The 13,456-nt window shown below is 33.6% G+C and overlaps 2 protein-coding genes across 2 annotated transcripts; both read left to right on the top strand.

Moving 5' to 3' along the window:
* Positions 1 to 687: 687 nt before the first annotated feature.
* On the top strand, positions 688 to 1,470 carry LOC149908125 (alpha-crystallin A chain-like). The gene has a single exon (XM_090103269.1). It carries the CDS (start codon positions 739 to 741, stop codon positions 1,408 to 1,410), a length of 672 nt encoding a protein of 223 aa, XP_089959395.1. The 5' UTR covers positions 688 to 738; the 3' UTR covers positions 1,411 to 1,470.
* A 10,645-nt stretch (positions 1,471 to 12,115) lies between these two features.
* On the top strand, positions 12,116 to 13,021 carry LOC149908124 (uncharacterized). The gene has a single exon (XM_090103268.1). The coding sequence runs from the start codon at positions 12,150 to 12,152 to the stop codon at positions 12,987 to 12,989; it is 840 nt and encodes a 279-aa protein (XP_089959394.1). The 5' UTR covers positions 12,116 to 12,149; the 3' UTR covers positions 12,990 to 13,021.
* Positions 13,022 to 13,456: the final 435 nt, after the last annotated feature.

Here is a 13,456-nt window from a genome sequence, read left to right as displayed (position 1 = left end):
CTGGAGTTAATTTTGTCATTACTTTCCGTTAAATAAATTATTCACAAAATGTCCATTATTTTATTTTCAATTATTTAAATTTTAAATGATACAATATGATTTTAAACAGCTTACTGGTTATCAATTGCCAGAATCAGGCAAATTTTAATTGTTTTATCCCGGAGCGAATGTCGTTTTAAAGATAGTTTAATTAAATATTTTGTGCGATGAAATTTAAATATTATTTCATTTGATTTTAATTTTAATCATTGGTATTAATTAAAATCTCTACAAAAAGTCATCACGGAAAATACATTATTTATATCTTGCAAAAGAAATACATACGTGTTAAATTACACAATGTTATGTAATTTATGTAAATATGTCAAAAAGTAATTGTAAATTAATTTTTATCACAAATAAAGTACATTAAGCGAACTCATTATAATTAGCGATTAATTACAAACAATCACAACAGTCTCGTAATAGAACGCTAGCAAAAACCGACGATGTTCCCTTACGCTCATCGCTCAATAATGTTACCCTATAAAAATACTTTCATCTTTATGTTTTCTCTGAACGTCTAACCGGATCGTTCGCGCCTATCTATGCGTGTCGCATCTGTAATGTAACTCTAGGTGCGTCACCGCCGGTGCAGCGATGCGCTCGCCTCTGTACCCCCCACCACTTTTATAAAGCCTACACCTCCCACGGCGCCGGCAGTTTTTTTAACCAACCCGTGAGCAACGCACGTCAATCATGCTATCACCGCGGCTGTTCGCGTTTTTCGCGCTTTTCGCTATCGCCGCCGCTCTCCCGGCGGCCGATAAACCCACGGACCCCTTCAGCATCCCGGTCCCGGACGAGTTCGACGACGCGGGAGACGCACCATGGTTTACCTTCCCGAAATTCCCCTTCATGAACTTTTTCTCGCCAATCTGGAACCTGTTTCCCTCGATCGCTGATTTCGGCCCCAAAATCGAAGTCGACGACAAGAACTTCAGAGTGATCGTCAACGTTAAAAACTACAAACAGGACGACCTGAAGGTGGAAGTTAAGGGAGATTACATCTTCATCCATGGTTCCCACGAGGCGAAGAAGGACGATCACGACCTGATCGCCAGTCAGTTCTTCTATACTTACACCCTGCCGTCCAACGCCAGCGCTTCCGATGTGACCGCTAAGATCTACACGGACGATATCCTCGAAATTTCGGTGCCATTGAACGGTCAATCTGAGGAGAGGGTTGAGAAGCGCGTCGTGCCTATCACAGAAGCCGGTGTTGCGTTCAACAAAGACAAGGAGGTAGCCACAGTTGGTCCTGTTGAAGATAAGAAGGAACCCACGACTGGCGCGGACCGGGAACCGACCACGAGCCCAACCCTGACGAACGAGGCAGAGAACAGCGCAGCGAACGAAGTCCAACCTTAAGTGATATTTAGAATTAGTATGTTTTTATAAATCAGTATTTTAATAAATCCTTTTTGTATATGTAGTGTTTTATTTGTTACTGTGTGGCGCAGTATGCGTATGACGTAACTACGGACGTGGTTGGCCGGTGTTATCACTGAATTCTTTTGTTATTGTTTTCTATGCGTGCTGAATTAGAAACTTCGAGAATTTTCGTGTGATATTATTTTGGTAATGGCTTGCGATTATCTATTGGATAATACAATGAACGTAGTGTTTAATAAGTTATATTTAGAAATGTGGTCACGTTAGAATATATTCAGTCAAACAATATTGTCATTCACTTAAATCTATTGTTTGTTTTGACTGAGAAATATGTTTGCTTTCATAAATTATCAATTTAAAACTTATACCAATATAAAGTTTGATTTGTTATTATCTCAGTAATAATAATATAACGAAAGAAAATGTACTAATTACAATAGATATAGCATGAAAGAATTTACGCGCGTGACTTCTAATTTAGATTTTATGCAAAAATAAAATCACACTATTATTTTTATTTAAATATAAGGGAACGAATGTGTCAGAAATACTTTTTAGAAATATTAAGCCTTTGAGAATATTAATAACAAAGTTCTTTTTAGCTTCGTAATGTTTCACAATAGCTTTTGGATTCATTAATCATTTTACAGAAATTTCACTAATTTTACCATGTTTTTGTACTGATTGAAAAGGATCGGCTAAAATCTAAATTATTCCTGTCTTGAAGCGGTTTCTCATTTGAAAACATAACCGACCTAGGCAAGTACTTAAATTTTTTTAAATGTTGTAAAAATTGAAATTTATAGCAAACAATTTTTTATAAATTGAAATAGTAATCCAGCTCTAATAATATACTCATGTATTCCCCAAACAATATTTATATTTAAATTTTCAATCTTAACTAAGTATTAAGTCTATCGTACTCTATATAATAGTCCTTCAATGCACACACTCAAACATAATTACATATTAAACCTTTACACTTTTGTAATATAAGTCAGAAACCTATAACACGATCTATATATATTTTTCTCAATTTTAGCGTATTTAAATTTCATGCTTTGATACGGCTATTGACGTAATTAAAAAGGTAGTATTAGTTAGTAGTTAGTACTTAGTAGGTATTCTAAGTGTAAAATATTTGCTGAATCAAATACATAATATTATGTTTTTTGGTTTTGGTTTTATATTCTCCATACATGTATTTTTATTTTAAGTGTTATGTTTTATGTATTTAGACAAAAATATTCACATTCAGAGCCTCTGTTAAACCTTGACATCTCTTGATTTCATTCATAAATAAGAAGTAAACAGCACAATATATATAAAACTTAGTTTCTGGTAAGTACAACAATAACAAACAAAACCATATTACGCATATAATAAAACATTATTTCCTTATCTCATCGCTTTCCGTCTGCGTTTTATACAAAAGTTGGACAATTGACACGCACTGCGGCTGTGTTTACTAACAACGGTATATATGTCACACCTTTGTGTGAGGTAAATACATTTACAGGACTTTCTATTTCACAAAGTATGATAATCGTGTGCTAGATTGTACTTTATGAGTATAGACGATAGAGATAAGAGTAGCCGATGTTAACTTCCTTTCAAACTCAAAACTCAAACTCATACTCAAACTCAGATATTCATTTATTCAATAAGATTTCTTCTAGAAGCACTTTTGAATCGTCATAGCATATTTTTTAAATTTTCCACCGATTCGGAATGCTTAAATTGATACAAAAATTTCATAATGTTTTTCTAGGATTCGTGTTTGTATCTCGACAATTACAATAAATCTCATTTATATATTTTATTGTACAAACTTATATAATAATAATGATGAAACAGTGCTTAAAAGGGCATAAGTAGAGCAGCAGGAGAACAGCACTATCTTTAATCTACAGTTAGGCAATCAGTCGGAAATAAATTGTATGAAGCTCATCTTTTAAGTTATGATGACAATGTTATATTCCATGTATATGAAAGATACTTCCAAGTTCCAACATAATATTATCTGCTTTTTAATATGAAAATCACGATATAGTTTATTAGTATTTGACGCTAGCTTTGTAACTTTGTAACATAGTAATTAAGAAATAATACTTACAAGTGGACCTCTGATCTGATGTTCTAATAATAAATAAATTATTATTATTATTATTTGCTCGTTTGAACCGGGATTAAGTATTAATCCGGATTTTAAACTAAATATGTATAATAATATACATACATATTATTGAAACTTTACCATAATATTTAGAAATAATCTAAATTACTTTTTGTGGTCACTGATAACCATTGAACATAGCATAGTACATTATACTTTAAATGAGTCATCATAAATAGTTTGAAATGTTTACTTTACCAGGCACATTACTTTAATTATTGCAGTTTTTATAGCGATGTTTATTTTATTATTACTTTTTATAAATAATATATCTTAATAAGTACCTACTAGCTGAAAACGTAGAGCTTATCATTGTAACCTTCTGAAATTGCTGCAGTAAGCTTTTCTTTGTATAATATTAGTCTTTTTTACATAAATAATATTTCTTTACGAAGTAAAAAGATACCTTTACTTTTTAATCTCCAGGAGCCTGACCGTGTCCTTCGCATAACTAGTTAGAGGTCTCGGGTTCGATGCTCGGTAGATAAACGAAATCTCAGTGTTGCAGGAGCAGGTCGTATAAGAAATAGTGAAGAGAATTAATCAGTGAAGAACATTTTTAAAGTACACTTTAATAGGCTTGTAATTTTTTTACTCGCTGGTTTATTTGCTGTTAGTTTTTTCGTCATGGTGGGACACATGTTATATATTAGCACTAGCTGTGCTTCGCGGTTTCAGCCGCGTGTCCTGGTCTTAGCGTAATAATATATAGCCTAGCCTTCCTCGATAAATGGGCTATAGAATTTTTTAGATAAGCGCGTTCAAACAAACAAACAAAAAGTATCTATCGTCACTATACTATAATGTACCGTGTAACATAGAACCTTATAAATAGAAGAAGATATTTAATGAATAAACATACTTTCAGTATGTTTTTATACCTATGGTACCTAAGTAATTCATAATTGTCTTTTACGACTAATATTCGGAGTTCTTGTATTGAGACTTGAAAAACGACACTATCAGGAAATAAGGTAGTAAAAGTGGAGATTCGAGCATCTCGAATATAAATGTCTAGAAAAGTAAAAGGATTATGCAATATGCATTATTCTGCATGTAACATTACCTTGGGCCTTGCCCCGTTCGATGCACGATCAAAAATTACAGTAGACTTTTTGTTTGAAATAATTCATGCCTGACCCTAGCTCGGCCGTGTACGGCCAGGGCACGGCGTTGTCCATATATTTAATTTGTTTCCCGGCTCTAGCACGGCCCGGCCCCGGCACGGCGTACCTATCGTGAATCATGTTTAAACACAATGTAATACAACACAGGTGAAACAGCTGTCATCGCTAAACAGTAAACACATAATGTCGGCCATAATTGTGGCTTCCTCATGCCCTCGATACGCTCACGCATTATCCATCACATAAATACATGCATTTGTATAGGTCAGTGAAAATAATCTCTAGTAGGTATCTATTTTTAAATTAACAAACTCATTGACGTGTTGGAGCGATTTTTATGAATTATGGTGTAGAGTCGGTTAAATAAATTGATTAAATATTACATTATAGTTATACATATATGTAAATAGAACAAATTATTTGTTGTAGGCACGTTGTAGGTATACCTAGATTTAAAAATTGCTGCAAAGTTACTGCAGTAGCTAACATAATTTGGAAAATCCAAAAGTGCACGCCTCATAATTTTTTTTTAATAAATATTTATTAATTATTATTTTTGTTTATTTAATAACAATTAAACCACATCGAATCAGACCCTGAAAAATGAAAGGGTTCTATTCCTGAGCATACTCAAGCGTACCAAGCGTAAGAGAAAAAAATAATTTGGAAAATCCAAAAGTGCACGCCTCATAATTTTTTTTTAATAAATATTTATTAATTATTATTTTTGTTTATTTAATAACAATTAAACCACATCGAATCAGACCCTGAAAAATGAAAGGGTTCTATTCCTGAGCATACTCAAGCGTAAGAGAAAAATAATTTGGAAAATCCAAAAGTGCACGCCTCATAATTTTTTTTTAATAAATATTTATTAATTATTATTTTTGTTTATTTAATAACAATTAAACCACATCGAATCAGACCCTGAAAAATGAAAGGGTTCTATTCCTGAGCATACTCAAGCGTAAGAGAAAAAAAAAGACTCGATTAGTAAAGTATTTCGGTCGCTATCGTGTTAACAAGAAAAAGGATCCGCACATAAAATTATGTTATCCTACAGTACATGTACATGTATGTGTGTATCCTACAGTACTACCTACACACGGACGTCCAAGACAGAACTTTTTTAAACTGTTTTTTAACTAGTTTAAATAACAAAAATGACATCAAAAATATCATGAACGTTAAAAATAGTGTTTTTTCTTAATATGTGTGTGTATGTATTATCTTACAAGTGCAATGTATGATACATAAAGACATTTTAAGTTTGAAAAATCAGATGTTTTGCGCGAAGTGACAGTAGTACCCACCTCAACGCTTCGCTTGTGAGGCGTGCAAAAAAAGACTCGATTAGTAAAGTATTTCGGTCGCTATCGTGTTAACAAGAAAAAGGATCCGCACATACAGACACACGGACGTCCAAGACAGAACTTTTTTAAACTGTTTTTTAACTAGTTTAAATAACAAAAATGACATCAAAAATATCATGAACGTTAAAAATAGTGTTTTTTCTTAATATGTGTGTGTATGTATTATCTTACAAGTGCAATATATGATACATAAAGACATTTTAAGTTTGAAAAATCAGATGTTTTGCGCGAAGTGACAGTAGTACCCACCTCAACGCTTCGCTTATCACTTATGAGGCGTGCAAAAGACTCGATTAGTAAAGTATTTCGGTCGCTATCGTGTTAACAAGAAAAAGGATCCGCACATACAGACACACGGACGTCCAAAACAGAACTTTTTTAAACTGTTTTTTAACTAGTTTAAATAACAAAAATGACATCAAAAATATCATGAACGTTAAAAATAGTGTTTTTTCTTAATATGTGTGTGTATGTATTATCTTACAAGTGCAATGTATGATACATAAAGACATTTTAAGTTTGAAAAATCAGATGTTTTGCGCGAAGTGACAGTAGTACCCACCTCAACGCTTCGCTTATGAGGCGTGCAATAAGAAAAATAAAATGCTAGATTGCTTTATCTTCTCTTCACTACATAGTATAAAACAAAGTCGCTTTCCCTGTCCCTATGTCCCTATGTCCCTATGTCCCTTTGTACGCTTAAATCTTTGAAACTACGCAACGGATTTTGATGCGGTTTTTTTTAATAGATAGAGTGATTCAAGAGGAAGGTTTATATGTATAATCACTACATAGTATAAAACAAAGTCGCTTTCCCTGTCCCTATGTCCCTATGTCCCTATGTCCCTTTGTACGCTTAAATCTTTGAAACTACGCAACGGATTTTGATGCGGTTTTTTTTAATAGATAGAGTGATTCAAGAGGAAGGTTTATATGTATAATAAGATCCATTAAGTAGTGGAGAAGTACTGTTATTTTTGAGGTTTCTAATGTGATGTCGTAAAAAATTACATTTATTCCGCTTACATTGCAAACGCAGGCTGAACCCTACGAGTTTTATCAAAATAATGTACTAAGTTATACACATTGAAAAGGTCTACAGAAAAGTCCGCGATGGTATATGTCTATCTCTTATGGATAACCCACAATAACTTTTTTTTGTCATTTACTTTTTACGACAAATAATGGCTAATTTTCGAAGCGATTTTAACCAATACAGCATTAATCCTTAACCAATTAAATACCATGGATACATTGTTCATTTAATATAGATCTATATGGCCCTTTACACCGTATGATTTAAGTGAATATTTTCGAAGATATTACAGAATTAAAAATTGCAGGACGTAGCGTTTGCGGCCGCCCGGCTATGTATTTTATACCCGTGCGATGCCGGAGGCCGGAGCGGGCCGCTATATTTTTATACCTATACAACGTTCACAATTTTTCTGTAGTGTATTTAGTATCAGCATTGCACCCGTGCGAAGCCGGGGCGGGTCGCTAGTTATATATAAAAATGAATCGCAAAATGTGTTGGTAAGCGCATAACTCGAGAACGGCTGAACCGATTTCGATAATTCTTTTTTTATTATATTCCTTGAAGTACGAGGATGGTTTTTATGTAGAGAAAACGTAAATATGTACCACGGGCGAAGCCGGGGCGGACTGCTAGTCTTCTTATATATAAAAATGAATCGCAAAATGTGTTGGTAAGCGCATAACTCGAGAACGGCTGAACCGATTTCGATAATTCTTTTTTTATTATATTCCTTGAAGTACGAGGATGGTTCTTATGTAGAGAAAACGTAAACATGTACCACGGGCGAAGCCGGGGCGGACCGCTAGTCTTATATATAACAAAACCGGCCAAGTGCGAGTCGGGCTCGCGCACAAAGGGTTCCGTAGCAGCAAATATAATAAATTACAGTTAAATCAACCTATCTCAAAAACTATAAGAGATACTTTGATCAAACCAAAAATCGTTGAAAGAGTTAATTAGCATGCATCACCTCTATTTTTTTTAGAATTTTATACCCCGTAGTTATAAAAATAGAGGGGGGGGGACATACTTTTTACGACTTTGAGAGCTGATATCTCAAAAACCGTTCACTTTAAGAAAAATGTTTTTTAGAAAACTTTATATCATTTTAAAAGACCTTTCCATTGATACCCCACACGGGTATGTACATCGAAAAAAAAAATTTCATCCCTCAGTTACATGTATGGGGGGCCCCACCCCCAATTCTTTTTTTTACTATTTAGTGTCATATTTTTGTAGCGGTTCATACAACACATATTCCCATCAAATTTCATCACTGTAGTACTTATAGTTTCCGAGTAAATCGGCTGTGACAGACGGACAGACGGACAGACGGACAGACGGACATGACGAAACTATAAGGGTTCCGTTTTTGCCATTTTGGCTACGGAACCCTAAAAATGAATCGCAAAATGTGTTGGTAAGCGCATAACTCGAGAACGGCTGAACCGATTTCGATAATTCTTTTTTTATTATATTCCTTGAAGTACGAGGATGGTTTTTATGTAGAGAAAACGTAAATATGTACCACGGGCGAAGCCGGGGCGGACCGCTAGTTTATTTATATATTTAATATAGCTACATAATGCTAAAAAATTAAATACCTTCTTACATACATTGCCAAAATCTCCAATATAAACTTATTTTACTGCAAACCTCTATAACCATGCACACAATAAGTTTCATATTATGGGATTGCAAGAATTTGTAATCAAGGCCATTACCGTATCGTGTTCCCGAGTGCATGGAGTTTATCGCATTTCTCGCAGCTTAGCCATATTCATGTTACAGTGATTAAAATAACCTTCAATGAAATTTACATAATGCCTTTGTAGAAAAAAGTGAAATTATTGTGATAACAAAATATAAATTATCCAATACGTTAGAGCATATCATTTTAATATAACATGTAGTATATATTTTGTCAAATATAAGATACACTTTGTATTCTTACTATGTACTTCTAGATGGAATAGTATTTTAGGAAATTAGATTTCACTGAATAAAATGGTCTAACTTCACTAGTTCAACTTGCTCTAATTTAATGTTTAAATTAAGCGTATTTAAATAACGCTACAGGAGAAGTGGATGCATTTTAATGTTTTAAAAATTTTAATCTAATTGTATAAAAATATTCAAATACAATTTAAATACATTTCAGAGTGATAAAGGTAAGTGGGCTAAAACAAAACAAGGAATCTCAACTCTACGACCATGGTTTTAAGAGTCAATATTGTGTTAGACCTTCAATTAGTGAAAAACCGAAGATAACACGAACTAAGTCGAGATGATGGCAGAAATATCACGTGCAGGAGATACGTGACCATTCGGAAAATATACTAGCATTTAAATTTAAAGTTCTCTCAACGTGACGTTTGCGTTTAGTATTAATAGTGTCCCTGTGGGGTATGGAAGGGATCATTTTCATATCGACTTTCTGCATAGCTGTGTCAACGTCTTCTTTTAAAACCATCCTGAACGGAGATTTAAAATATCTCAGTGTCAAGAAGTAATTTTAAATGCAGTAAAAAATAAATAGTTATATGAAGGCATAAGTAATAGCAGAAGTAAAAGCAGAAGTGGCAGAGAAATGTAAAAAATCCATACTAATATTATAAATGCGAAAGTAACTCTGTCTGTCTGTCTGTTACTCAATCACGCCTTAACTACTGAACCAATTTGCATGAAATTTGGTATAGAGATATTTTGATACCCGAGAAAGGACATAGGATAGGTTTTATCCCGGAAATCCCACGGGAACTATGCGGGTTTTTCTTTGACTGCGCGGGCGAAGCTGCGGGTGGAAAGCTAGTAAAAAATAAATCTAAAATGAGAGATATTTTTTATACCTTAAAAGTACATAAATATCATCAGTTATTTTACATCCTGTCGCGTGTATTTTCTGGTAAGCAATACCTTCTGTTCTACAGACGACTATTATGATATAAGACTTACCTGGCCACCAGGGAAGGAATTTGCTCATTTGCCTTCTTCATAAAAAAAACGTTACCTAAAATAAGTATTTGAAGTCATATGAGAACATTGTGGTAACCTTCATAAACCAATCAGTGAAACAATTAGTACAAATACATTGCATTTGCATAACAAAAGTTTATGTCATGTAAATGGGTCATGAAAAATTGTAAAATGAGAGGAAACATTAGTGTAATCATAAGCCGCTTATTCAATTAGAGTGATTGTAATGGTTTTGTTACGACCCAGAACTAAGGTATTGTCCTATAAATTTTGCTTATAAGGGTTTATTTACGAAGTAATTTTAAAGGCTTCGTAATAACTGCAATATATTATGGAACAGTGGTGGATCTGCGGTTAAGCTAACTGCAATCAAGGCTATCAGGGATCGAGGAAACAAGGGCATGCAAATTGCATTAGGAAATTTAGATTTGTAAGCATACGAGGGCTTAATAAAACCAACACTATTAGACTGGAGTATTAAAATCACATTCATTTAACATTATCTTTTAATAACACCGCTGCACATTATTCATCAAATTGGATGCCCAATAAAATATGTTGATTAGATTAATAAAAACTTAGTCATATGACTTTTGCGTACGAATAAAAAATACTAAAAAATAAGCATGTGTTGAATACAGAGGGTCATCACCATTCGGACCACCCATTGCATTAACAAGGTGACATTGCAAACTTCCAAACTATCATTAAAATTACTAAAGGTCTACCAGAATCTGATGGCATATTTATATTTAAGCACAAAGAAATAAAAGATTTTCATGTGGCAACTTTATTTGACAAATTCTATCAAATTGGTTGTCAAATTATTTGTCTTCATTGCAGTTGATGAATAATTTTTAGGATTTTGTCTAAAAAATCTTCGAAAATGTCGTAAAAGCCGCTGCGATCACAAGCAAGAGGTGTTTGTTTATAATGTTTATAGAAAAATATTCGATGAAGAAGGGTCAAACACATCACAATTTTCAATTTTGAAGATTTTATTGGTAAATTGGACTTACCCGTTTTGATACTTTAAATTAAAAATATTATAAGTAGGTAACTATAATATTGTTTGTTGATTACAATATAATTTTATGAAAACTTATTACAGGAGTTTCCAATACTAGGCTATTCGGCAAGTCCAAGCTGTCCAAGTCAATTTTATAATGTGTGTATCTGTTAATACTTACGAAAATAAACAGTTTTATTTTATTTTATAAAAAATTATATACAATCTAGTTTTGATCTGCATTATCATTACATCTATATTTTCACATGGCATAATGATAATGAATATACAAATATAGGTATGTGTAAATAATAATATGTATTACCTATATAAAAGTAATATGTATATTATACATATAAGTATGTACCTACATAATATTAAGTGGATATCTCATTATTAAGTACAGTATTGTCCACTTATGTAATGTGACTAATGATATTGAGGACAAAATAAAAAATAAGCAGTGTCAAGATCGTTCAGTCCATTTTCCCCATTCACACTCAAAATTTTGATTTCCCTAATTGCCATCAGATTCTGGTTTACCTATATATATATTATATAGCTCCGATTAAGATTGTGTCACATTCCCAATCAAGTTAAGTAAGAATTCCTATCTCTAAAAACTGACAGAATAAATATACACTTACAAAAAAGATACATGCAATAATAACAGTAATGAAAGGCGTAATACTTATCGATCTTTATCATGTATGCAATAAAAAGCAATATTACCGCGCAATTCCTAAATAACGGTTCCATGCCGTTTATTAAAAGTTATTTCACCGATAACACAATAATAAAGTACTTCAGAGGAACCAAAAGTTCAATACACCAAAACAGTACTCGACTCGTTGAAGGTTAAAAAATTCACCTTGCAGCATCTGTATCAAAAATCTACCGTAATGGGGGCCGGTTTTCGATCGCCTCGCAATACCCCTCCTTGTATATAACCTCCGACGATCTCGCGACAGCCAGTTTTTTTACATAATTTACACAAGCGCACGTTTCTTTCAAAATGCTCCCGGCGCGATCAATCGTTTTGTTTTCGCTATTTTCAATCGCCATCGCTTTTCCCGCTGACAAACCAGTGCATAGCTCCATCACAGCGATTATAGATCAAAATGCGGACAAGAGTTCTATTTATTCTACTTTCCCCTTATTCAGTATTTTTAAACCCATAATTGAAATGTTCCCTAACTTCTCTGATATTGGACCTCAAATAGAAGCTGGCAAGGATTACACAAATGTCATAGTCAAAGTCAAGAATTACAAAAGTGAAGACCTAAGCGTGAAAATTAAAGGCAAGTACATATATCTACAAGGAAACAAGAAAACTGTGGATGACGATCGTGATATTGCTAGTGAATTTTTATACACAGCTACTTTGCCAAACAATGTGAATACGAACGATGTATCTGCGAAGTTATATAGTGACGCTTATTTAGTTGTAACTACACCCAATGAGGGTAAGAATGAAGGAGTTTATGGAGACAGAGTAGTTCCTATAGTTGTAGTTGAAGAACCATTCGTGAAACCAGTTGAGATCGCAACTGTGACTCCTGCTACTCCTGAAAAAGTTCCAGAGGTGACCACTGTCCCACCTACTCAACCTGATGTTCCTGAGGCGACTACACAAGCAGAAACAACTGCACCATCTCAAGAGGTGACTTCAGAACAACCTACCACTAGTATTGCAGAAGCTACTACCAATGTACCCGAAGAAGAAGAAAAACAAACAACAAAAGTTGAAGAGGTTGAAGCCACGACCCCTTACATTGAAGTCGTCACACTCAACACAACTCCTTACGAAACAAATGAAGTCAGTGATTTGGAACCGATTAGTGTAACGTATTAATTTTATGTTAGAGTAATAAATAAATAATTTTATCTGCAGTGTTTTACTTGGTTGGTATGCGTTTAGCGTTCACGCGTAATGGCAGAAACGTAGTTCGAATACATATTGGGACCGAGTTGCTTGAATTGAACCGAACAATAGAAAATGCTACGTCACTCGACCGATACGGAAACTGTGGTATTTTCCTCTGTTATCATTGACAAACGTATTAAACATTTTGAGTTTTTTAAAGTACATGTTTTCACGCATCATTAAAGATAACAAATCGCTTTTTAATTTGAGGAAAATATGCATAAGCAAGCAGGTAGTATTGATGTGCTAAATAATTAGTTGTAATTTGCGTCACAAATATTCATCACATTTTAATTTGGCCAGAAAACCTTGTAAAGTCGTCTCATTATACAAACGCTAATTAAAACTATGTCATCATCATACGTCCGTGATATATCAATGAAACGATTTATATA

The sequence above is a fragment of the Colias eurytheme genome, chromosome 6 (genome assembly GCF_061535395.1).
Source record: "Colias eurytheme isolate Ceu_HAF_F1 chromosome 6, ilColEury1 Martin Lab GWU primary, whole genome shotgun sequence".
In the NCBI taxonomy this organism is placed as follows: domain Eukaryota; kingdom Metazoa; phylum Arthropoda; class Insecta; order Lepidoptera; family Pieridae; genus Colias; species Colias eurytheme.
The sequence above is the reverse complement of the archived record's forward strand: the minus strand, read 5'-3'. Positions and strand labels throughout refer to the sequence as shown.